Consider the following 26,016-nt stretch of genomic DNA (forward strand, 5'->3'; position numbering starts at 1 on the left):
GCCAAAACATAAAAAAAATATACAGTAAGTGTAGTATCGCTGTAAACGTACTGACCCGAAGAATAACGCTGCATGATCACTTTTACCACACGCAGAACGGCATAAAAAAAACCTCAAAAAACTATTCCTGAATTGTTGGTTTTTGTTAATTTTACCTCCCAAAAAACGGAATAGAAAGCGATCAAAAAATGTCACGTGCCCAAAAATGGTACCAATAAAAATGTCAACTCGTCCCACAAAAAACAAGCTGTCACATGACTCTGTCGGCCGAAATATGGAAAAATTATAGCTCTCAAAATATGGCGATGCAAAAACTAGATTTTACAAAAAAAAGCGTCTCTTAGTGTGTGACAGCTGTCAATCATAAAAACCCGATATAAATCTGGTATCTCTGTAATCGCACCGACCCGAAGAATAAAGTAATCTAATCAGTTATATCACACGAGGAACGGCGTAAAAAATAAATAAAACCAATTCTTCACCTGCTACTGATTTGTTTATTATGTCTCCCAAAGATCGCAGTAAGGCTCTGCCCACATTTATCCTGCGCTCTGCGCTGAGCACTTACACCAGAGTTTCCATGTAAATCTCTGAAATACGTGATTCAGACGGAACCCATGACGGAAGATTCCCTGTAATGAGGCAGATATAGGCCACTGTGGATGCCGTCTGGCCTGTGATCCCACGGTGTCATTTGTTTTAGGCATGCATAAAAGTGGGGTTGGCCACAGTTTTGTGCACTTCAGACAAAAAGGACACTGCTAAACAGAGGCCAGACGGAGTCCAGAGTAATTCTGCTGCCTCATTACAGTGAATGGATCCCGCAGGGGTTTCATCTGAATTACATCACTTGGAAATTTAGATGGAAACCCCGATGTAAGTGCTCAGCCTAGAGCGCCGGATAAATGTTACGTAAAATGTTCCCAATAAAAGCTTCAACTCAGTCCTCAAAAAAAGCTAGTCCCCACTCAGGTCCGTCATCTGTTAAAAATATAAGGGACTTCCAAGTTACTGGTAGCAGAAAGGCTCTGGAAAAGCGAAATGGCCCTTGCCCCCCAAAAGAAATTCAGAAAATGTTGTGCTCCCAAATCCAAATGCCTATTCTACAATAATTTGTTCTCCAATTGTCAAATAGCGCTCCGTCCCCCCCAGATCTCGCCGTATGGCTGAGCGGTACGATACAGCCACATATGGGGTATTGCCACTTTTAGAAGAAATTGTGTGACACATTTCGGCACCATTTTTACCCATTGCCCTGTGTGAAAATGTAAAATCTGAGGGTAAAACATTTTTTTGTGGTAAAAATATAATTATGCTTTTTTCACTGCCCAATGGAATAAATTTAAAAATTAAAAAATACTCACTACTTCCCTAGATGAATTCCTTGAGAGGTGTAGTTTACAAAATAGGGTCACTTGTGGGGGTTTCAGCTGTTTCGGCATGTCAGCGACTCTTCAAATGTGACATGGTGTCTGCAACCTATCCCAGCCAACATAGCGCTCCTTTCTCTTCCGAACTCTGCCGTACACCAAAGCAGTGGTTTTCCCCCACATATGGGGTATCGGCGTACTCAGGAGAAATTGTACAACAAATTTCATGGTGCAATTTATCCTGTTACCCTTATGATAATGCAAAATTAGGGAATGAAAAACATTTTTTTGTGGGAAAAATGTGAAAATTTTATTTTTATGGCTCAATATTATAAACTTCTGTGAAGCAGCTGGGGGTGCAAGGTGCTCACCACACATCTAGATAAGTTCCCTAAGGGGTCTAGTTTCCAAAATGGTGGCACTTGTGGGGAGTTTCCACTGTTTAGGCACATTAGGGGCTCCCCAAATGCGACATGGCATCTGCTAATTATTCAAACAAATTTTACATTCAAAAAGTCAAATGGCGCTCCTTCCCTTTCAAACCCTGCCGTGCACCCAAACAGTGGTTTGCCTCCACATATGGGGTATCGGCGTGTTCAGGAGAAATTGCACAACAAATTTCATGGTGCAATTTATCCTATTACCCTTATGATAATGCAAAATTAAGGGATGAAAAACGTTTTTGTGGGAAAAATGTGAAAATTTTATTTTTACAGCTCAATATTATAAACTTCTGTGAAGCACCTTGGGGTTCAAGGTGCTCACCACACATCTAGATAAGTTCCCTAAGGGGTCTAGTTTCCAAAATGGTGTCACTTGTGGGGGGTTTCCACTGTTTAGGCACATCAGGGGCTCCCCAAATGCAACATGGCGTCCGCTAATTATTCAAACAAATTTTACATTCAAAAAGTAAAATGGCGCTCCTTCCCTTTCAAACCCTGCCGTGCGCCCAAACAGTGGTTTGCCTCCACATATGGGGTATCGGCGTGTTCAGGAGAAATTGCACAACAAATTTCATGGTGCAATTTATCCTATTACCCTTATGATAATGCAAAGTTAAGGGATGAAAAACATTTTTGTGGGAAAAATGAAAAATGTGAAAATTTTATTTTTACAGCTCATTATTATAAACTTCTGTGAAGCACCTTGGGGTTCAAGGTGCTCACCACACATCTAGATAAGTTCCCTAAGGGGTCTAGTTTCCAAAATGGTGTCACTTGTGGGGGGTTTCCACTGTTTAGGCACATCAGGGGCTCCCCAAATGCAACATGGCGTCCGCTAATTATTCAAACAAATTTTACATTCAAAAAGTCGAATGGCGCTCCTTCCCTTTCAAACCCTGCCGTGCGCCCAAACAGTGGTTTGCCTCCACATATGGGGTATCAGCGTGTTCAGGAGAAATTGCACAACAAATTTCATGGTGCAATTTATCCTATTACCCTTATGATAATGCAAAGTTAAGGAATGAAAAACATTTTTGTGGGAAAAATGTGAAAATTTTATTTTTACAGCTCATTATTATAAACTTCTGTGAAGCACCTTGGGGTTCAAGGTGCTCACCACACATCTAGATAAGTTCCCTAAGGGGTCTAGTTTCCAAAATGGTGTCACTTGTGGGGGGTTTCCACTGTTTAGGCACATCAGGGGCTCCCCAAATGCAACATGGCGTCCGCTAATTATTCAAACAAATTTTACATTCAAAAAGTCAAATGGCGCTCCTTCCCTTTCAAACCCTGCCGTGCGCCCAAACAGTGGTTTGCCTCCACATATGGGGTATCAGCGTGTTCAGGAGAAATTGCACAACAAATTTCATGGTGCAATTTATCCTATTACCCTTATGATAATGCAAAATTAAGGGATGAAAAACGTTTTTGTGGGAAAAATGTGAAAATTTTATTTTTACAGCTCAATATTATAAACTTCTGTGAAGCACCTTGGGGTTCAAGGTGCTCACCACACATCTAGATAAGTTCCCTAAGGGGTCTAGTTTTCAAAATGGTGTCACTTGTGGGGGGGTTCCACTGTTTAGGCACATCAGGGGCTCCCCAAACGCAACATGGCGTCTGCTAATTATTCAAACAAATTTTACATTCAAAAAGTCTAATGGCGCTCCTTCCCTTCCGAACCCTGCAGTGCGCCCAAACAGTGGTTTTCCCTCACATATGGGGTATCAGCGCGCTCAAGAGAAATTGCACAAAAAATTTTGTGGTCCATTTTTTCCTGTTACCCCTGTGAAAATAAAAAAAAATGGGTCTAAAGTAACATTTTTGTGAAAAAAGTTAAATGTTAATTTTTTTCTTCCACATTCCAAAAATTCCTGTGAAGCACCTGAAGAGTTAATAAAGTTCTTGAATGTGGTTTTGAGCACCTTGAGGGGTGCAGTTTTTAGAATGGTGTCACTTTAGGAATTTTCTGTCATAAAGACCCCTCAAAGTGACTTCAAATATGATGTGGTCCCTAAAAAAATGTTTTTGTAAATTTTGTTGGAAAAATTAGAAATCACTGGTCAACTTTTAACCCTTATAGCTCCCTAAGAAAAAAAAATTTTGGTTCCAAAATTGTGCTGATGTAAAGTAGACATGTGGGAAATGTTATTTATTAACTATTTTGTGTGACATATCTCTCTGATTTAAGGGCATTAAAATTCAAAGTTTGAAAATTGCAAAATTTTCCAAATTTTCGATTTTTTCACAAATAAACGCAAGTGATATCGAAGAAATTTTACCACTATCATGAAGTACAATATGTCACGAAAAAACAATCTCTCAGAATCAGGGGGATCCGTTGAAGCGTTCCAGAGTAATTACTTCATAAAGTGACAGTGGTCAGAATTGAAAAAATTGGCCCGGTCACGAAGGCAAAAACAGGCTCTGGTGCGAAGTGTTTAATACTTGACAATATCCTACTGTATTGTTTTCAATCACATAAAAGCCATTAAGAGCCCTTAACCATTTTCCTACAATAAATGTTAAGCTTACTTATCTATAATACCTGAGGAAGACCTAGAGCACTTTTCAAAAATAAACACCAAATTTTCCTGGCATTAGCTGCTTAGCACTGTATCAATCATTGGAGAGTCTATAAAAATCATGAAGAGGGGCACTGCAATAACTAACATTAGTTCCTTATGTACTCTTAGAATTATGTTATATTAATTGATGTGTTAAGAGCACTAGCCTTGGCGACTGTCTAGTCTTTAGTATATACAGACCTAAATAATCAATTTAGTAGTTCTGCCTTCCTTTGATTCACACTAACCAACTCCTCATTAACATTAATTAGGGAACTTACGTGTGCAAACCTTGGTTTTTCTGTATTTATATGATGTTCGTGGGATTTATGTAGCTTTCTTTTGGATTCCTGCCTTCATTTTGTATTTTAACTGACTTTATTGACCTTTATTAAAGTTTTATTTTAAACTTTTATTGAAGTATTTTTCCAAGGATTGAAAGATATCCACTATATATACATAAAACAGGCCTACAAAAATTTTTTTTTTTGAGGTGCCAAGGTTTTTTGAATGGATTTAGGGTATTTTGAGGGTTCTGAATTCAAAAGTGCAATTACTTTTGCTGAGTTGGTTCTAGTTTTTGAGATTCATTCTTGAATTCATCCTTGAAAATAATGTATTCCCCCAATGTGACTTGAGTATGATAAGAAATGCAATAGCTTTTGGTCTTTTAGTCTGTCTTTTGACTTTTTAACAGTGTCTTAGGTAATGAAATATCCCATATAATTATTTTGTATTTCAATTTGTAGGCTTACAATGCTGTAAAAGTGACTTTTTTAACGTAGAGAACTTACCAGGACTTTAAACGGTATCTATCATTCCAGACTTCTTTTATATGTGATAGGGGGTGCAAAATGTTGCCACTCAAGGATAGTGGGGGACTTTCTGGGTTCCCTTTAATAGAAGTGTCTTTTTTTCACACTCGATGCATTAATATGTCATACAATGTCTTTGCCTGTCACATACAATAAAAATGTTACTTTTTCCAGCTAGAAGAAACTGAAGAATTTCACAAAAAGATAAATGAGGACACACTGTTACATGCCCCTGTCTTCATCATCAAGCCTCGTTCTCATACTGTTTGGGAGACACAAAACGTGAAATTTCACTGCACAGTGAGTGGTTGGCCGGAGCCACGAGTCACCTGGTACGTTCACGTTCACAATACGGACCTGTGAGACAGTGTGCCCTATTCCATGCTGGTAACCTATGATCACCATGAGGTTTTATATTTAATTCAACTGTATAATTTTAGCTGTGAAAATCCATACAAGAGCCATATCTCCCAATGGTTCATCTCTTCAGCTAGATACAAGGAAAGATTAGAATCCATGACTGGATGTATATATGTTTATGAAATGAATATTTTCTATCTTCATATATTAGAATTTAAAATATACTAAAAAGTTATCATGCGATATCCGCGGTAGCGCATGTGACCATTTCACTAGTAGAGATTTTGAGGTCACGTATCACCAAAGCAGTTTTCCTTTGTACCTGTCATGTTTTACAAGCATGTAAAAGTTTACAACCACGCTCTGCATTTATAAAGGGGCTGGATTGGCGCAGAGGGTAAGAAAAACCTAAGTGCTGTGTCCAGTTGTGTAGACAAGTGCTAATAGAGTTGAAAATATCCAGATGTGTGTGAACCTAGCGTAAGGCCACGTTCAGCATTTGGTCAGTATTTTACATCAGTATTTGTAAGCCAAAACAGCAGTGGGTGAAAAATGCAGAAGTGGTTTTGTCTTAAAAACACTGATGTAAAATACTGAACAAATACTGAACATGTGAACATGGCCTAAAGGTTCGTTTTCACCACCCAACTTGCGGCATTAACCGACTGCCTATTGGTAAATATTTACTGATTGGCGGTCGTTTAATGGACCGTGCTTCAGATGAACTGACACTTTACTAACAATATGTGGCTTGTGCAGTCACAATTGTGCATTATGTGCATTGTGAGAATCTAATGTGAGCACCGTGAGACGTGTAGTGTGTGCACTGCAAGATGTGAGATATGTCTGTGACGTGTGTGTGCTGTGAGATGTGTGCGCCACAAAAAGTGGAACGTGTGCTGGGAGACATGAGCGTTGTGTGACATGTGCAGTGTGACATGTGTGAAATGTGCCCTGTGCTTGTGTGCACTGTGCTTTTGTGATGTGTGCATAATGCTTGTGTGACATGTGTGCGGTGATTTTCTGATGCGTGTACTGTGTTGTTCATATGTGTATATATAGTGCTGCTCACCATTATTGGCACCCCTTCATTTTTTTCATAGACTGTACATTATCTTCAGAAATAAATGGAAATGTACCAAAGTTATATCCTCTGGATTTTTAATTAGTGGTCCAAAGTAAAACAACAATAAAACATTGTTTTTCAACTTCCATGTTGCAATTTCAAAGAAGAAAGAGACAAAACAGCATGTGCAGGAATGAAGGCACCCCTAATTAATACTTGGTTGTACACCCCTTGGCATTATTGACAGCCTCCAAACGTTTCTTGTAGCCAGCTATAAAGTTCTCAGCTGTAATTTTCTCCCACTCATCCTTTGCAGTTTGTTCAAGCTCTTGAATGTTTGCAGGGTTCTTTTTCCCAATGGCAGATTTCAGCTCACCCCAAAGATTTTGAATGGGATTGAGGTCAGGACTCATTGCTGGCCATTTTAAAACAATCCATTTCTTCTTTTTCAACCATTCCTGTGTACTTTTAGATGTGTGCTTTGGGTTATTGTCTTGCTTGAGGACCCATGATATTCGGCTCAAACCAAGTTTTATTACACTGGGTAGGACATTTTGCTCTAAAATCTCTTGATAATTATCTGATTTCATGATTCCTGTGATACAGTCAAGGCCTCCAGTTTCAAACGCAGCAAAGCAACCCCACAGCATTATGGATCCTCCACCATGCTTAACTGTTGATAAGGTGTTCTTTCCCTTATAAGCTTCATTGCGTCGTCTGTAAACAAACTGTTGCTTTGCATTGCCAAAAGGGTCTTTTTTTGTTTCATCTGTCCACAGCACATTTTCCCAGAAGGATTGTGGTTTGTCAAGGTACTCTTTGGCAAAGATCAGTGGTTCATTTTTATGTCTTTTCTTCAGCAATGGTTTCTTCCTTTGCCTTTACCCATAAAGCTCTGCTTGGTGTAGTGTGCGACGTATGGTACTTGTTGAAAACATGACCCCAGACTGTTCCGGGTTGGCCTTCAGGTCTTTGGATGTTTGACGTGGTGTTTTTTTCCACCATTCGCATCAACCTTCGAAGACATCTCTTGTCAATTTTCCTCTTCCCCCCCCATCCGGGAAGGTTCTTGATGGTTCCATGCTTGGCAAATTTCTTAATAACATTGTGCACTGTTGAAACCGGGATACCAAGGTCTTTGGAGATGGCCTTACACCCTTTGGAAGTCTTGTTTTTGCTAATAATAGCAGTTCTGATTTCCTCAGAAAGCTCCTTTGTCTTCACCATTGTGACAAAGGAACAGGGCCTCTCATGTGGCTTTTTAAAACACTGAAGTCATCATTCATTGGATAATTCATATCACATGGGCACTGACAATTAATCACAGGTGAATCTCTTTTGTGATTTACCACAGGAAAGTCAAAATGTGTTTCCATACTAAATTAATGTAAAGGGTGCCAATACCAGTGTCACAGCAGCTTTAGGTTTTTCTATTTTTCTCTCCCAATGTTTTTGTTTTAAATTATTGTTTATCATTTGTTCTTTTGTATTTAACACGAGTGCGCTATACAAAAAAAATGTTTCCCTTGATTCATTTTTTTCAGGAGATATTCCACATTATGTACTTAAACTTCATTGGTGCCAATAACGATGAGCAGGACTGTAAAGTTTTTTTGCCTGACGTGTTATTTAAGGGATGGGGACACATACAAAATTCTTGCACAGGGGCCCTTTGATCTCAGTGTCAGCCCCTGATCAATTGCTCTGTATACAAAATACATATTCACAATCCCAAATGTTAAAAATGTTTTCAGGCCTTGAGGCAAATTTCTGCAGCCATACTACGGTATGTGAATGCAGATTGGTGAATCTTGACTGTGTGCATTATGCACAATGTCAGGATTCCCCTCAATTACGACATAAATTGAGTGGTCACTTCATTGCGATCTGCATATTTGAGGTCATGTGCTTATTAGATTCTCATCTGCTTCTCACAATAGAACATTGAGACAGAACATTGAGAGAAGCTGATGAGAATCTGGTCGGCATGTGCCCGTCTACTTGATCTGGCAAATGAGGGGAATTCATACAGTGTGTGCAATGTACACAGCCAGGATTCATCAATCTACAGTCACATAGAATGGTTGCAGAAATATACATTAAGCCCCGAAAACCCATTTAATCTTCTATTATATGCTACAGTACAACCCCAGTCTAAATAATCCATGTATAATAAAAACAATCTTTACTCACCTCACGCCGCAGCACCATTTTAGTGATGCCGCTGTTCCTGAAGGGTAACCTTAGCTTATTTTGTCATGTGCCAGCTGCAACTAATGAGCGGCCGCTGTTTGACTGCAGCTCATCAATGTTCCATCGAGGCTAGCATCCTGTCTGACAACATAGTAAAGGCTTCACTAAACATTATGCTGATGTTATATCGCTCCATTATGTTAGTGAATGTGGATTGAGAACATGAGACACCTATTGAATAACAAAAAATTAGGATTTCTTACACCCTGCTTTACAGCATTTACTTACATTATAGTACGAATAAGCAGCAGGATGTGATATGTGGACATGAGGCATGTGTTAAAGCCAAATTGGTTGTGTAATCTCAGTCTAAGTGTTGGGGGCTTACAGCCACCTGAAAAAAACACCATGTTTTTCAAGGTAATTTTTCATTTCATTTTTGTGTTTTTTTTTTCATTGTTTTTTTAAAGTTTTTTTTTGCTGTGCTAAATATGCTGCAGCCATATGTTTGTTTAAATTAGTTTTCCAGGTTTAAATATTTTTTAGTGTACGGGCAAAACTAGCAAACACAGCTATACTCCCCCACCCCCGCTCCAGTGCCGGCTCTCCACAGTTGCTACAGTGTTGCCGTCACGAGAACTACAGCATGTGACCTATCACTGGGCTCAGCCGTCTCGTGTAGGTGGGCCTTATCTGTTCATGAACGCTGATTCTAGTGATTGGCAGCAGTGGTCACATTTACTGTAGTCATGATGTCACTACTGTAGCCTGTGAACAAGGATGGGGGCAGCAATGCAGAGGCGGCACTGGACGTGGGGAGGGTCAGTATTGGTATATTTGCTATTTTCTATGTCTGCAAGTTTATTGTAAATGGAGCGTTCATAGGAACACTAGTCGCTCATGATAATCTTGCAATGTAAATGGACCACAGTTCTCTCCCCACAACTTGTACTGTGATCTTAGTTAGATATGGCTGATATACTTCATGTTTTTTTTCTATCTAGGTATAAGAATAATGTTCCTATTAATGACCAATTTCATTCTGAGAAATACAAAATTGAAAGTGGATATGGTCTTCACTCACTGGAGATCTTTAAGTGAGTAATGAACGCTGTCTATATGATGAGCACGGTATACAGTATAATATAAATGTTACTGCCTCCAATATAGCTGAATGGGAAGGTTTTCATGTCTATTATAGTATTGTCTACTGTATTGTCTATTGTTGGATAATGCAGGCATGCTGTGAATGGCAGACTTGTGACCTTCCCTGTATCCAACAAAGCATAACTGATCAGGAATTACCACCATTTAGCTTCTGCTCCATGGATCTGTTTGGGTCACCTCCTTGATAATTACGTTACACATTGCATTCATAACATGCTTATCACTAAGCAAAAGGGAGCTTGTTCTTGGAAGAATGCCATGCTGGTTGACATGTTCAGGCCACCAATCAACTGCTGGCATGATTCCTATGTATGTGTTCTGTATAGAAAGTTTTGTTGCTGTGACCTTGGAGAATAGTTCTTTTGAGTGACACCACTTGTTAAACTAACTGTAAGAATATTGGTTCCATCTATGACATTTTCTCTTTGGCATACAGTGGTGTGAAAAAGTGTTTGCCCCCTTCCTGATTTCTTATTCTTTTGCATGTTTGTCACACTTAAATGTTTGAGATCACAACACAAATTTAAATATTAGACAAAGATAACACAAGTTAACACAAAATGCAGTTTTTAACTGAAGGTCTTTATTATTAAGTGAAAAAAAAATGCAAACCTGCTGGGCCCTGTGTGAAAAAGTGATTGCCCCCTAAACCTAATAACTGGTTGGGCCACCCTTACTAGCAACAACTGCAATTAAGAGTTTGCGATAACTGGCAATGAGTCTTTTACAATGCTCTGCAGGAATTTTGGCCCACTCATCTTTGCAAAATTGTTGTAATTCAGCAACATCAGAGGGTTTCCGAGCATAAACCGTTTTTTTAAAGTCATGCTACAGCATCTCAATCGGATTAAAGTCAGAACTTTGACTAGGACTTTGACTAGGCTTCAAAGTCTTAATTTTGTTTTTCTTAAGACATTCAGAGGTGGACTTGCTGGTGTGTTTTGGATTGTTGTCCTGCTGCACAACCCAAGTGCACTTCAGCTTGAGGTCACAAACAGATGGCCAGATATTCTCCTTCAAGAGTTTTTGGTAGACAGCAGAATTCATGGTTCCATTTACCACACCAACTCATCCAGGTCCTAAAGCAGCCAAACATACAGGGCCCAGTGTGAAAAAGTTATTTCCCCCACCCCCCTCTTAAAACATAAATTAACTGTGGTTTATCACATTTTTGGGAAGCTGAGTTCAATTTTCCTAGCCACTCACAGGACTGATTACTGCCACACCTGTTCTCAATCAAGAAATCACTTAAATAGGAACTGCCTGACAAAGTGAAGTAGACCAAAAGATCCTCAAATGCTAGACATCATGCTGCGATTCAAGTACATTTAAAAACAAATGAGAAACAAAGTAATTGAGATCTATCAGTCTGGAAAAGGTTATAAAGCTATTTATAAAGATTTGGGACTCCAGCGAACCACAGTGAGAGCCATTATCCACAAATGGCAAAAACATGGAACAGTGGTGAACCTTCCCAGCAGTGGCCTGCCTACCAAAATTACTCCAAGAGTGCAGCGATGACTTATCCAAGAGGTCACAAAAGACCCCACTACAACATCCAAAGAAATGCAGGCCTTACTTGCTTCAGTTAAGGTCAGTATTCATGACTTCATCATAAGAGAGAGATTGGGTAAAAATGTCATGCATGGCAAAGTTTCAAGACTAAAACCACTGCTGAGGAAAAAGAACATAAAGGCTTGTCTCTGTTTTGCAAGAAAACATCTTGATGATCGCCAAAACTTTTAGGAGAATACTCTGTGGGCTGACGAGACAAAAGTTTAACTTTTTGGAAGGTGTATGTCCCATTACATCTGGCGTAGAAGTAACGCAGCATTTCAGAAAAGGAATATGATACCAGCAGTAAAATATGGTGGTGATAGTGTGATGGTTTGGGGCTGTTTTGCTGCTTCATGACCTGGAAGACTTGCTGTGGTAAATAGAACCATGAATTCTGCTGTCTACCAAAATATTTTGAAGGAGAATATCCGGCCATCTGTTCGTGACCTGAAGCTGAAGCACACTTGGATTATGGAGCAGGACAATGATCCTAAACACACCAGCAAGTCAGCCTCTGAATGGCTTAAGAAAAAACAAATTAAGACTTTGGAGTGGCCTAGTCAAAGTCCTGACCTTAATCCGATTGAGATGCTGTGGCATGACCTTAAAAAGGTGGTTCATGCTCGGAAACCCTCCAATGTGGCTGAATTACAACAGTTTTGCCAAGGTGAGTGGGCCAAAATTCCTCCAGAGCATTGTAAAACACTAATTGCCAGTTGTTGCAAATGCTTGATAGCAGTTGTCACATTTTTTTAGAGATGTATTATGGCCTGGTGGTCAGGTCTCCAAAGGTACATGCCCTGTCTGCTCTTCCCCTAAGCAATGTCCATACAATAAGACGTTACAGTGGGGAAAAAAAGTATTTAGTCAGGCACCAATTGTGCAAGTTCTCCTACTTAAAAAGATGAGAGAGGCCTGTAATTGACATCATAGGTAGACCTCAACTATGAGAGACAAAATGAGAAAACAAATCCTGAAAATCACATTGTCTGATTTGGATAGAAATGTTTTTCAAATTTTGGTGGAAAACCAAGTATTTGGTCACCTACAAACAAGTATATTTCTGGCTCTCCCAGACCTGTAACTTCTTCTTTAAGAGGTTCCTCTGTCCTCCACTCATTACCTGTAGTACTGGCACCTGTTTGAACTTGTGATCAGTATAAAAGACACCTGTCCGCAACCTCAAACAGTCACACTCCAAACTCCACTATGGTGAAGACCAAAGATCTGTCGAAGGACAACAGAAACAAAATTGTAGCCCTGCACCAGGCTGGGAAGACTGAATTGGCAATAGGCAAGCAGCTTGGTGTGAAGAAATCAACTGTGGGAGCAATAATTAGAAAATGGAAGACATACAAGACCACTGATAATCTCCCTCGTTCTGGGGATCCACACAAGATCTCACCCCGTGGGGTCAAAATGATCTCAAGAATGGTGAGCAAATATCCCAGAACCACACAGGGGGACCTAGTGAATGACCCGCAGAGTGCTGGGACCAACATTACACAAGCTACCATCAGTAACAAACTACGCTGCGAGGGACTCAGATCCTGCAGTGCCAGACGTGCCCCCCTGCTTAAGCCATTACATGTCTGGGCCCGTCTGAAGTTTGCTGGAGAGGATTTGTATGATCCAGATGAGTATTGGGAGAATGTCATATGGTCAGATGAAACCAAAGTAGAACTGTTTGCTAGAAACACTACTCGTCATGTTTGGAGGAGAAAAAATGCTGAGTTGCATCCAAAGAACACCATACCTACTGTGAAGCATAGGGGTGGCAACATCATGCTTTGGGGCTATTTCTTTGCCAATGGACCAGGACGACTGATCCGTGTACATGAAAGAATAAATGGGGCCATGTATCATGAGATTTTGAGTGCAAACCTCCTTCCATCAGCAAGGGCATTGAAGATGAAACGTAGCTGGGTCTTTCAGCATGACAATGATCCCAAGCACACTGCCAGGGCAATGAAGGAGTGGCTTCGTAAGAAGCATTTCAAGGTCCTGGAGTAGCCTAGCCAGTCTCCAGATCTAAACCCTATAGAAAACCTTTGGAGGGAGTTGAAAGTCCATGTTGCCCAGCGACAGCCCCAAAATATCACTGCTCTAGAGGAGATCTGCATGGAGGAATGGGCCAACATACCAGCAACAGTGTGTGCCAACCTTGTGAAGAATTACAGAAAACGTTTGACCTCTGTCATTACCAACAAAGGATATATAACAAAGTATTGAGATGAACTTTTGTACTTGACCAAATACTTATTTTCCACCAAAATTTGAAAAAAATTTCTTTCCAAATCAGAATTGTGATTTTCAGGATTTGTTTTCTCATTTTGTCTCTCATAGTTGAGGTCTACCTATGCTGTCAATTACAGGCCTCTCTCATCTTTTTAAGTGGGAGAACTTGCACAATTGGTGGCTGACTAAATACTTTTTTTCCCCACTGTATATAGAATGTTTTTTCTATTGTTATTTTTATTCTCAAATTATATACCGTAACTAGTGACAATTGTAATTTTAACCCTCCCACCCATGTACCTTCCCTAATTGCCAAGAGGAGAAAAAAAACTTTAAACAAATCATAGATCTGTTGTATTTGTCCAAGACAGGATGTTAATGTTTTTGAAATCCTTTATCTATTATAAGTTATGAGGTTTCCCCTGATCCTTATGCAATTTTCCCAGGCCACTAGATATGGAATAAATCACTGAAAAAAATGTCATATTTGCAGATGTTACTACTTATGGCATTTTTACAGTGATAGCCTTTATTTTTTATTTCCTTTTCAGTAAATTCTTAGTTCATCTGGACTATTACTACACATTCAGTTACTCATAATGGCCTCACATATCAAAAACAACGGTCTGAAAATGCATGTTATATTATTGTAGGTGGTTTGGATACCTCTTCTCTCTCCAAATACACAAACTACTATATCCATATCCATGTCGATATCATAGATCACCTCTAATGTTATTGTTTTTATCAAACCAATTTGGGGCACTTGAAAGGGGCTCTCCAAAAAAGTCCCTGATATAATTCAAATTACAGCCCGTCATAGTCACGTGTCAGTACATGCTTCAGACTGAAGACATACAGCTTCTTTCTCAATTTACAAGAGCTGTATCACACATACCATTTCGGTGGTCGGAAGAACGGCTGAGATATGTGAAGAAATATATTTTACCCTAGTTGTGCTCAGCGAGGAGATCTCCAGCCTCATCCATCTTCTCCTCCTCCATCAGTTTGACAGCTTCATAGCAGTGCACAGAGACTGACTGCTCCCAACTGGGAAACAAATAAACATTGAAGAGGGTGCAGCTGAAGATAATAAATAATAATAATGTTTTTATTTATGTAGCGCCAACATATTCCACAGCGCTTTACAATTCAGACAATTTACAGACATTATGGGCACTGTCGTCCCTATCACTATGTCTTTGGAGTGTGATAGGAAACCGGAGAACCCGAAGAAAACCCACGCAAACACGGGGAGAACATACAAACTCCTTGAAGATGTTGTCCTTGGTGGGATTTGAACCCAGGACCCCAGCGCTGCAAGGCTGCAATGCGAAGATAACCCCCTTTGTGCTCAGAGAGGAAAAAATATATTTCTTCATATATCGCAGCCATGCTCCCGGCTGCCAATTGAGATATGTGTGATACAGCTCTTGACCCGTGTCTAGGGAGCAGCAGGTCTTTAGTCTGCAGTCCGTACTGACATGTGACTAAAACAGGCTGCAATTTGAATTCTATCAGAAACCTATAAAGTATATGAAATAATAGTTACACAAGATTTTCTGTGCTTATAGGATCCCCTTACCAAGGCTCATTTATAGTTAATCTGCACTTGCTGTAATAAAAATTAATCCTCATGCGCTGACTTCCTGGTGAGCTTTTACAATTTTGTGTTATACATAACAGCCAATCAGAGGAGGTAGAGCTGCAGAGGGAGGGATAGAGCAGCAGTCTGAACCAATGATGAGAAAGGAGGTGTGTTTCAGACTACCTTAAACTCACTGTAGGCTCTCTAGCTAAACTGAAGTCACACATGAAGGCTCTGTCCTAATGTAGCTAAGCTAGAAAGCAATCAACAATATCTGAGGGAAAGGAATACCAGGTAGCCATTCCCCATAGGTTCTGACTCGCCAATCATTTTTAATCTCCTGAGTAGACATTCTCTGTATGCTTGACACTAATGGCACCTATATGATTGGTAATAAGACTGTATTTAACAATGTAATACAAACAGTGACTGTATGTTGTATTATTGCAGGTGTGATTTTGAGGACACAGCTCAATACCATGCATCAGCAATGAATGTGAAAGGAGAAAGCTCTTCATATGCATCGCTCGTGGTGAAGAGTATGTTTACAAATGTTTACTTTGCTGTATAGTCATTTATTGTCATTATATGAGGCATATTTTCATTTTAACATATATTTTTCTAGGGTATAAAGGAGAACTGGATGTTATACCTTTGACTCCTCCTAGAAGTGAACCATTCAGCTGTAAGTCGTAATCTGATTGAATGTTACATTGAGAGATAGAAAGTTTGCCTACAATATGACCCCTTTATTTTTTAGTTTCTGTTACACCATATGGCTTTGCTACCAAGTTTGATATCCATTTTGTTGACTCATTTGGAGTATCATTTGGCAAAGAAGGTGAAACATTGAGTCTTGGTTCTACAGTTATAGTCCATCCAACCATCAAACGCTTCCAGCCAGAAATCCAATGGTACAGAAATGGTAAGTGGTTATTTTTCTTTGCATTTAATATATTAGTCTACAATACACTAAATATGAATATTGAGTCTCTGATGAGGATGAGTCATGTTGGCATCTAAATCCTGGGTAAATGTTTCTCAACAGTTGATGAAACTATACAGTACAGACCAAAAGTTTGGACACACCTTCTCATTTAAAGATTTTTCTGTATTTTCATGACTATGAAAATTGTACATTCACACTGAAGGCATCAAAACTATGAATTAACACATGTGGAATTATGTACTTAACAAAAAAGTGTGAAACAACTGAAAATATGTCTTATATTCTAGGTTCTTCAAAGTAGCCACCTTTTGCTTTGATGACTGCTTTGCACACTCTTGGCATTCTCTTGATGAGCCAAATTTTATATATATTGCCACCAGTCGGTCAGTGTAAACAGACCCTTAGGGTGTTTGCTAGAGTTTCCATAACTAAGATATAAAGAAATATCACAAATTTTTAAATGAGCTGACAATGAACCATTAACCCTATCTTGTGCAGTAGGGTTATTGAATATGACCATCACCAATTCCCTCATTTAAAGACCCAGACCTAACTTAAAGAGGACCTTTTTTTTTTCTTTTGGGGCATACTATGTGAAATCTCTGCTTTTCAGATCAATTGGGCTCTTCTTCAGTCTTCTTTGAGGGCTTGTTCTTTCATCCCTCCCTCACAGATGCTTCCATTCACAGATCAGCATCTTATCTAGCAGTCTATCAGACTCAGAAGTTGTCAAGCTGTGATTAGCAGTATCTAGGAATGAGGAGTTAAAGTGCACATCTCCAGAGAAGAGAAGACTGTGAGGAAACGTCCAGTTGAACTACAAGCAGAGATTTCACATAGTGTGCTCCAGAAGAAATAAATGTGAAAATCTAAGCAATGGTGTGAGGAAGCACAAAACTGAAAAGAGCAGTTTAAACAGGGGAGATCAAGTATTTTTACAATTATATTTAACCATATATTTTTATCAAGCGTCATGTGCTCCAGAAGCCACCAATGAAAACTTTCAAATGCTTTTTCAGTGTCAACACTCAGGAGACATAGGAGAGATCCAGAGAAACAAGCTGCAGTGATCAGAGACAAAGGCCCAGATTCAACAAAGCATTTACACGAAAAAAAAAACGGTGTAAAATGCTTTGAAAAGTTGAAAAATTTTTGCGCAACGCAGAGTTGATCAAAAATGTTTCAACTTTTGGTGTTTTCTTACCAGCTCCACCAAAGTTGGAGGTTGCAATCTTAGAGCCAGGGCCTTAAAAAGAGAGAGTATATATTTTCTACTTTACATGGCTTTGAGTTTTTGATATAAGGAATATGGATAAACCTAACAGTATCCATTCTTTTAATTTATAGCATTTTTAAAGTCCTATAGAGAACATGCTGTGTTTTGTAAAAATGTTACTGACAGCAAGAACGCAAAAAACAAAACAAAATGCCAAATATGTTCACTTTTTAAAACTTAAGTAAAATAGTTAGCAGTAGCATTAGACTTAAAAATTGCTTGAAAACCATTAAAAATGAAATAAAAAAAACACCATAGTAAGCAGGCTGATCTACTATGTGTGTATCGCACTAGAGCCTAATGCAATTCACTTGTCATTTTCAGGAGTTTTGGTTACACCATCCAAATGGCTCAGCACACACTGGAGTGGAGGACATGCCATGTTGACTCTGAGGCATCTCAATAAAGAGGATGAAGGGTTGTACACTCTGCGAGTTGTCATGGGAGAATACTATGACCAATACAGTGCCTACGTATTTGTAAGAGGTGAGAAAAAGATAAGTAATATGCCATTATACTTTTATATATACTCCTTGATGTACTTAACATTAATAATTTTGGTGTTGACATCAGCTTTGTACATCTTCAGCATGCACTTCTTCCTGTTTTATTCTGGATTGATTTGTAAAGCCCCATGTGAGTGGATCAGAAGTCAGTTATGGAAAACTCAATTCTATTTGAACTACTTTAAGCATTTTGAAAACTAAAATATGATTGCTATCTTCCTAAATTATGATTTCCGGTTTTCTGTATTCTGTATTTACGTATAAGGCCACGTTCACACGTTCAGTATTTGGTCAGTATTTTACATCAGTATGCGTAAGCCAAAACCAGGAGTGAAACAATCAGAGGGAAAGTATAATAGAAACACGTCACCACTTCTGTATTTATCACCCACTCCTGGTTTTGGCTCCCACATACTGATGTAAAATACTGACCAAATACTGAACGTGTGAACATGGCCTAATAAGAATTTCCTATGCAATAAAATATATATATATATATATATATATATATATATATAAAAGCTGCCATTGATCTGGTTTTCACCATGGTATCCCGTTCTAGTAAGACCAGCTTCACACATTTTTTTTGTTCACACATGAAAAACGATCCCTGTTTTTTTCAGTGTGGTGAACGCATTTTTGGTCCCTGTGTCAATTTTTACAATCGTTGTTGTATTTGTTTTTCTCACATGAAGGAAAAAAAGTAACTTATATTATCCATTAAGCAACACTGATGATCTCCACGTGCTATCCATTTTTTTTTCACTGGACATTGACTTGCACTTGCGAGTTTGATCCACAATACAGGTCAAAAAGGACATATCTCATTATGGATTGATTGTAATAGGACCGTGATTTATCCATAAGTACAGATAGCTCACATACTAAAAAGACCTGATGCATGAAAAAGTGCCAGTGCTGTGACCTCCCTGGTGCTACTAGTGCAGAACGGTATCTGAAGCCACCAACAGCTGGATTCCTCTTGAACATTTATGTGAATGCTACAGGATTCTAGAATATCTAGCAGAGGTTATAAACTTTAACTGCTTTAGACCAGGACACTTCTCACTTCCACCAATGGAGTTGCTATGATCTGAAAGAAGACAAACATGTATTAGATGAGGCTCTGAGATTTATGTAAAAAAAAATGGAAATGGATAACCTCAAGCTGACTTTTTCAGCTGTAGATTTGTGTAAATTTGCATTAACCGGTTCAGGACCGCCCACTGTACATAAACGTCGGCGCTGCCTGGGCTCTGTGCAGCGCCGACGTTTAAAAACGGTGGGTGGTCCCGCAGCGCTCAGGACCCCCAGGGTCCTGCTAGCACTGCGGTACCGGTTCAGAGCGATAGCTCTGACATGTGGCATCATGGGGACCTGATTGGATCAGGTCCCCATGATGTTAACCTGTTCCTATCTTCTAGATGCCGCGATCCATAGCGATCGCGGCATTTAAAAGATAGGGACAGCCGGTGGTCGGCGATCGGGACCCCCCACATACCTGTCAGCGGCGGGGATCCCGGCGGTGCTGTGACCTCTGACATCATCGAGACCTGATTGGCTCAGGTCTCGATGATGTCAGCGTCACACCAGCCAATCAGAGAGATCACCAGGGAAGTTTGTTTTAGCAACAAACTTTCCCGGGCGATCTGCCTGATAAATGTAGTTTCTCCTCCGATCTCAGTGAGAGAGCAGAGGAGAAACAGTGTGACAAGAGCTGTCAGCCTTGCCACTGTGAAAGTAAAAAAAAAATAAAATAAAAAAGAAAGTAAGAGTTAGGGTTAGTGAGTCTGTCAGATCAGTCAGTCCTGTCAGATCAGTCCAGTCAGATCTGTCAGTCAGTCAGTCCTGTCAGATCAGTCCAGTCAGATCTGTCAGTCCTGTCAGATCTGTCAGTCAGTCAGTCCTGTCAGATCTGTCAGTCAGTCAGTCCTGTCAGATCTGTCAGTCAGTCAGTCCTGTCAGATCTGTCAGTCAGTCAGTCCTGTCAGATCTGTCAGATCTGTCAGTCAGTCAGTCCTGTCAGATCTGTCAGTCAGTCAGTCCTGTCAGATCTGTCAGTCAGTCAGTCCTGTCAGATCTGTCAGTCAGTCAGATCTGTCAGTCAGTCAGTCCTGTCAGATCAGTCAGTCAGTCCTGTCAGATCAGTCAGTCAGTCCTGTCAGATCTGTCAGTCAGTCAGTCCTGTCAGATCAGTCCAGTCAGTCCTGTCACATCAGTAAGTCAGTCCTGTCAGATCAGTCAGTCAGTCCTGTCAGATCAGTCAGTCAGTCCTGTCAGATCAGTCCGGTCAGTCCAGTCCGGTCCCGTCCTTTCAGTCCGGTCCGTTCAGTCCAGTCAAAAAATATAAAAATAAAATGGCCCGTCAGACTTATACCGCAGAGGAGGTGTATGCCCTGCTGTGTTCTGACACTGATGACAGCGCAATCTCAGATGGAGATATGGATTTTGAGGGCTTTAGTAGCGGCGACACTGAGAGCCCAGAAATGAGCAGTGATTCTGTTCCATCCTCAAGCCCAAGGACCAGTACAGCAATAGGGGCAAATAGCGCTACTGGAGAAACGTCTCCAAATCAGGGAACACTGCCCAGTACAAGCGCTGTCCCTGCTACTAGTGAATTGGCGCACGCCAGTGTACAAGGGGCGTTGCCACATGATCTAGCATTTCCCAGATGGGAGGCTTCAGATTCGGCTGCTCCATTCAGCCCTGATTTCAACGCCATTCCTGGTATAAATGTGGAGGTGGAAGATTTTGGACCAATTCATTTTTTTAATTTGTTTTTTACAGACAGCTTGCTAGAGCATATTGTCGTGCAAACAAATTTATATGCGTCCCAATTCATAAGCCAGAATCCCCGATCTTACTATGCTAGGGCAAATTTATGGACACCAACTAATGTCCCGGAAATAAAAAAAATTTTAGGACTTACATTTGCCATGGGGCTTGTTAAAAAACCGAGCATTCGATCCTACTGGTCCAACCACCCTGTTCAAGCCACCCCTATGTTTTCAGTTATTCTGCCTAGGACCCGTTATGAAATGCTCATGCGGTTTTGGCATTTTAACGACAATAGTCAATGCCTGCCCAGAAATGCCCCAGAACATGACAGGTTATATAAAATTAGACCCATCATTGAAAATTTGTCAGAAAAATTCTTAAGCCTCTACACCCCAACACAAAATATTTCTATAGACGAGTCCCTTGTAAAATTCAAAGGAAGACTGCACCTCAAGCAATTTATCCCATCTAAAAGGGCAAGGTTTGGAATAAAGCTCTATAAAATGTGCGAAAGTTCAACCGGATACACATCCGCTTTTCGCATATATGAGGGGAAAGATAGCCAACTAAACCCACCAGGATGCCGTACTTATCTGGGGACATCTGGAAAAATTGTTTGGGAGCTGATAAGTCCATTTTTTCAAAAAGGCTACAATCTATATGTGGACAATTATTACACCAGCATACCCCTATTTAAAAGTCTGGTTGAACACAACATCGGGGCTTGTGGGACCATCCGTAAAAACCGTCAGGGGTTTCCACAACCATTGGTCAACCAAAAGTTTCAAAATGGGCAGTCAGGGGCTGTACGCAACGGAGAGCTGCTTGCCCTGAAATATAGGGATAAGAGGGATATTTTTGTCCTCAGCTCGATCCACACAGATGCCACAAGGGCCACTGTAGAACTAGGATCCACCACTCCGAAGCAAAAACCTGTGTCAGTCATTGACTACAACAAACACATGGGGGGTGTGGACCTTGCAGACCAGGTTCTACAGCCATACCAGGTATCAAGAAAGTCCTATACCTGGTATAAAAAGTTGGTTATTTATTTGTTTCAGGTGGCCACATACAATTCTTTTGTGTTGTACAAAAAAGCAGGAAATTCAGATCCTTTTCTTGATTATCCAGAAAAGGTAATTGAAAATCTTGTCTTTCAAAGTGTTAGCCCCGCTCATCCATTAGAATCTGAGGATGTGAAAAGACTCACTGAGCGACATTTTATTGCACTTATTCCAGCAACGGAAACAAGAAGGAACCCCCAGAAAAGATGTCGTGTATGTACTAAGAGAGGAATGAGGCGTGATACCCGCTACTATTGCCCACAATGCCCATCATTGCCAGCCTTATGCGGCACTGACTGCTTTAAAATCTTCCACACAGAACCACGTTTTTAAACTGTAAAAATGTATCCCAATTTGTCATTCAAACATTTGGTTCATTTAGTGAATGACACATTCGAGTAGAGCTCACTTAATTTCCAGGGGGGGTTCTCCAGAATCTAAACCTTCCATTGCGTGCTTGTTTCTGGAAATCATCCATTGAGTTAAAATGGTCACTAAACCCATAGATGAATTCCCAGAGGGGTTTCATTTCCAAAATGGGGTCACTTCAGGGGGGATTCTTTAGCTCTGGTACTCTGAAAAGTGCCAAAACAGCATAATCCCCCCTGAAGTGACCCCATTATAGAAATGACACCTCTGTGGGAATTCATCTATGGGTTTAGTGACCATTTACCTATCTACTTATTTTCCCACCACTAGATTAATTTATACAGAGGAGTAGATTGTAAAATTCGGTCACTTGTTGTGGGTTTCCTCTGTTTAGGCACCTCAGGGGCTCTCCAAATGCAACATGGCGTCCGCTATCCATTCCAGTCAAATTTCCATTCCAAAAGTCAAATGGCGCTCCTTACCTTCCAAGCCATGCCGTGCGCCCAAACAGTGGCTTTGCACCACATATGGGGTATCAGCGTGCTCAGGAGAATTTGCACAACACATTTTGGGTTCCATTTTTTCTGGCTGCCCTTGTGAAAATTAAAAATTTGAGGGTAAAGTAGCAGTTTTGTGTTAAAAATGTGTTTTTTTATTTTCACACTTCAACATTATAAAATTCTGTGAAGCCCCTGGGGGTTCAAGGTGCTCACCACACATCTAGATAAGTTCCTTGAGGGGTCTAGTTTCCAAAATGGGGTCACTTGTTGGGGGTTTCCTCTGTTTAGGCACCTCAGGGGCTCTCCAAATGCAACATGGCGTCCGCTATCCATTCCAGTCAAATTTCCATTCCAAAAGTCAAATGGCGCTCCTTATCTTCCAAGCCATGCCGTGCGCCCAAACAGTGGCTTTGCACCACATATGGGGTATCAGCGTGCTCAGGAGAAATTGCACAACACATTTTGGGGTCCATTTTTTCTGGCTGCCCTTGTGAAAATTAAAAATTTGAGGCTAAAGTAGCAGTTTTGTGTTAAAAATTTGTTTTTTTATTTTAACACTTCAACATTATAAAATTCTGTGAAGCCCCTGGGGGTTCAAGGTGCTCACCACACATCTAGATAACTTCCTTGAGGGGTCTAGTTTCCAAAATGGGGTCCCTTGTTGGGGGTTTCCTCTGTTTAGGCACCTCAGGGGCTCTCCAAATGCAACATGGCGTCCGCTATCCATTCCAGTCAAATTTCCATTCCAAACGTCAAATGGCGCTCCTTACCTTCCAAGCCATGCCGTGCGCCCAAACAGTGGCTTTGCACCACATATGGGGTATCAGCGTGCTCAGGAGAAATTGCACAACACATTTTGGGGTCCATTTTTTCTGGCTGCCCTTGTGAAAATTAAAAATTTGAGGCTAAAGTAGCAGTTTTGTGTTAAAAATGTGTTTTTTTATTTTCACACTTCAACATTATAAAATTCTGTGAAGCCCCTGGGGGTTCAAGGTGCTCACCACACATCTAGATAAGTTCCTTGAGGGGTCTAGTTTCCAAAATGGGGTCACTTGTTGGGGGTTTCCTCTGTTTAGGCACCTTAGGGGCTCTCCAAATGCAACATGGCGTCCGCTATCCATTCCAGTCAAATTTCCATTCCAAAAGTCAAATGGCGCTCCTTACCTTCCAAGCCATGCCGCGCACCCAAACAGTGGCTTTGCACCACATATGGGGTATCAGCGTGCTCAGGAGAAATTACACAACACATTTTGGGGTCCATTTTTTCTGGCTGCCCTTGTGAAAATTAAAAATTTGAGGCTAAAGTAGCAGTTTTGTGTTAAAAATGTGTTTTTTTATTTTCACACTTCAACATTATAAAATTCTGTGAAGCCCCTGGGGGTTCAAGGTGCTCACCACACATCTAGATAAGTTCCTTGAGGGGTCTAGTTTCCAAAATGGGGTCACTTGTTGGGGGTTTCCTCTGTTTAGGCACCTCAGGGGCTCTCCAAATGCAACATGGCGTCCGCTATCCATTCCAGTCAAATTTCCATTCCAAAAGTCAAATGGCACTCCTTACCTTCCAAGCCATGCCGTGCGCCCAAACAGTGGCTTTGCACCACATATGGGGTATCAGCGTGCTCAGGAGAAATTGCACAACACATTTTGGGGTCCATTTTTTCTGGCTGCCCTTGTGAAAATTAAAAATTTGAGGCTAAAGTAGCAGTTTTGTGTTAAAAATGTGTTTTTTTATTTTCACACTTCAACATTATAAAATTCTGTGAAGCCCCTGGGGGTTCAAGGTGCTCACCACACATCTAGATAAGTTCCTTGAGGGGTCTAGTTTCCAAAATGGGGTCACTTGTTGGGGGTTTCCTCTGTTTAGGCACCTCAGGGGCTCTCCAAATGCAACATGGCGTCCGCTATCCATTCCAGTCAAATTTCCATTCCAAAAGTCAAATGGCGCTCCTTACCTTCCAAGCCATGCCGTGCACCCAAACAGTGGCTTTGCACCACATATGGGGTATCAGCGTGCTCAGGAGAAATTACACAACACATTTTGGGGTCCATTTTTTCTGGCTGCCCTTGTGAAAATTAAAAATTTGAGGTTAAAGTAGCAGTTTTGTGAAAAAAAGTTAAATGTTCATTGTTTTCTTCCACATTCCAAAAATTCCTGTGAAGCACCTGAAGGGTTAATAAACTTCTTGAATGTGGTTTTGAGCACCTTGAGGAGTGCAGTTTTTAGAATGGTATCACTTTTGGGTATTTTCTGTCATAAAGGCTCCTCAAAGTCACTTCAAATAAGATGTGGTCCCTAAAAAAATGTTTTTGTAAATTTTGTTGTAAAAATGAGAAATCGCTGGTCAACTTTTAACCCTTATAGCTTCCTAACAAAAAAAAATTTTGGTTCCAAAATTGTGCTGATGTGAAGTAGACATGTGGGCAATGTTATTTATTAACTATTTTGTGTGATATATCTCTCTGATTAAAGGGCATGAAAATTCAAAGTTTGAAAATTGCAAAATTTTCAAAATTTTCACCAAATTTCCGATTTTTTCACAATCAAACGCAAGTGATATCAAAGAAATTTTACCACTATCATGAAGTACAATATGTCACAAAAAAACAATCTCAGAATCAGGGGGATCCGTTGAAGCGTTCCAGAGTAATTACCTCATAAAGTGACAGTGGTCAGAATTGAAAAAATTGGCCCGGTCACGAAGGCAAAAACAGGCTCTGGCGCGAAGTGGTTAAATTCATGAGTAAATTCTCATGTTATGTATGAAAAATATTAAAATTTGAGAGTCCTCGGTGGTTGTTTCCTTTTAATGGCTAACTGAAAAGATGGTCAAATAATCTCAAATTTTAAAATTTTTCTATCTAGTGGCTAACAGGTTACAAAGATATATTTCTCATGGTATGTTTTAGTCTTTGTTTTGCAAAAGGTGAAATCTGCTTCTGTAGAAGATGTCTGCATGCTCTGATTTTTGCTTTGATATTTTCCATTACATGTATTCTGCTAAAAATATTGTTGATTTTCTGTATAAAATCCTCAATGGAAATCCATAGGCAATTACAATACAAATAACAAAAACATATAGAGGGCGATTAATCAAGTCTGGCTTTTGGTCTTGCTCCAGACTGATTAAGCGTAGCGTACTTCTAAATAAATTTGGTGTATGTTTCAGCTGCCGTGTGCCAGTGTCATAAATGTACTCCAGTTATTGACAG

General features: G+C 40.1%; 1 protein-coding gene across 2 annotated transcripts in view; it reads left to right on the plus strand.

The window, feature by feature from the left end:
* MYOM1 (myomesin 1) overlaps window positions 1-26,016 on the plus strand; it is a 172,816-nt gene that overhangs the window by 33,764 nt on the left and 113,036 nt on the right. For both annotated transcript variants that reach the window (XM_073679112.1, XM_073679111.1), the window contains exons 5-10: window positions 5,370-5,527; window positions 9,819-9,911; window positions 15,815-15,903; window positions 15,990-16,049; window positions 16,125-16,289; window positions 17,914-18,075. In XM_073679112.1, coding sequence (XP_073535213.1) covers window positions 5,370-5,527; window positions 9,819-9,911; window positions 15,815-15,903; window positions 15,990-16,049; window positions 16,125-16,289; window positions 17,914-18,075 — 727 coding nt within the window. The remainder of the gene's footprint in view (window positions 1-5,369; window positions 5,528-9,818; window positions 9,912-15,814; window positions 15,904-15,989; window positions 16,050-16,124; window positions 16,290-17,913; window positions 18,076-26,016) is intronic.

The sequence above is a fragment of the Phyllobates terribilis genome, unplaced genomic scaffold, assembly GCF_046119375.1.
Source record: "Phyllobates terribilis strain yellow unplaced genomic scaffold, ASM4611937v1 Scaffold_4__5_contigs__length_816908805, whole genome shotgun sequence".
Lineage (NCBI taxonomy): Eukaryota > Metazoa > Chordata > Amphibia > Anura > Dendrobatidae > Phyllobates > Phyllobates terribilis.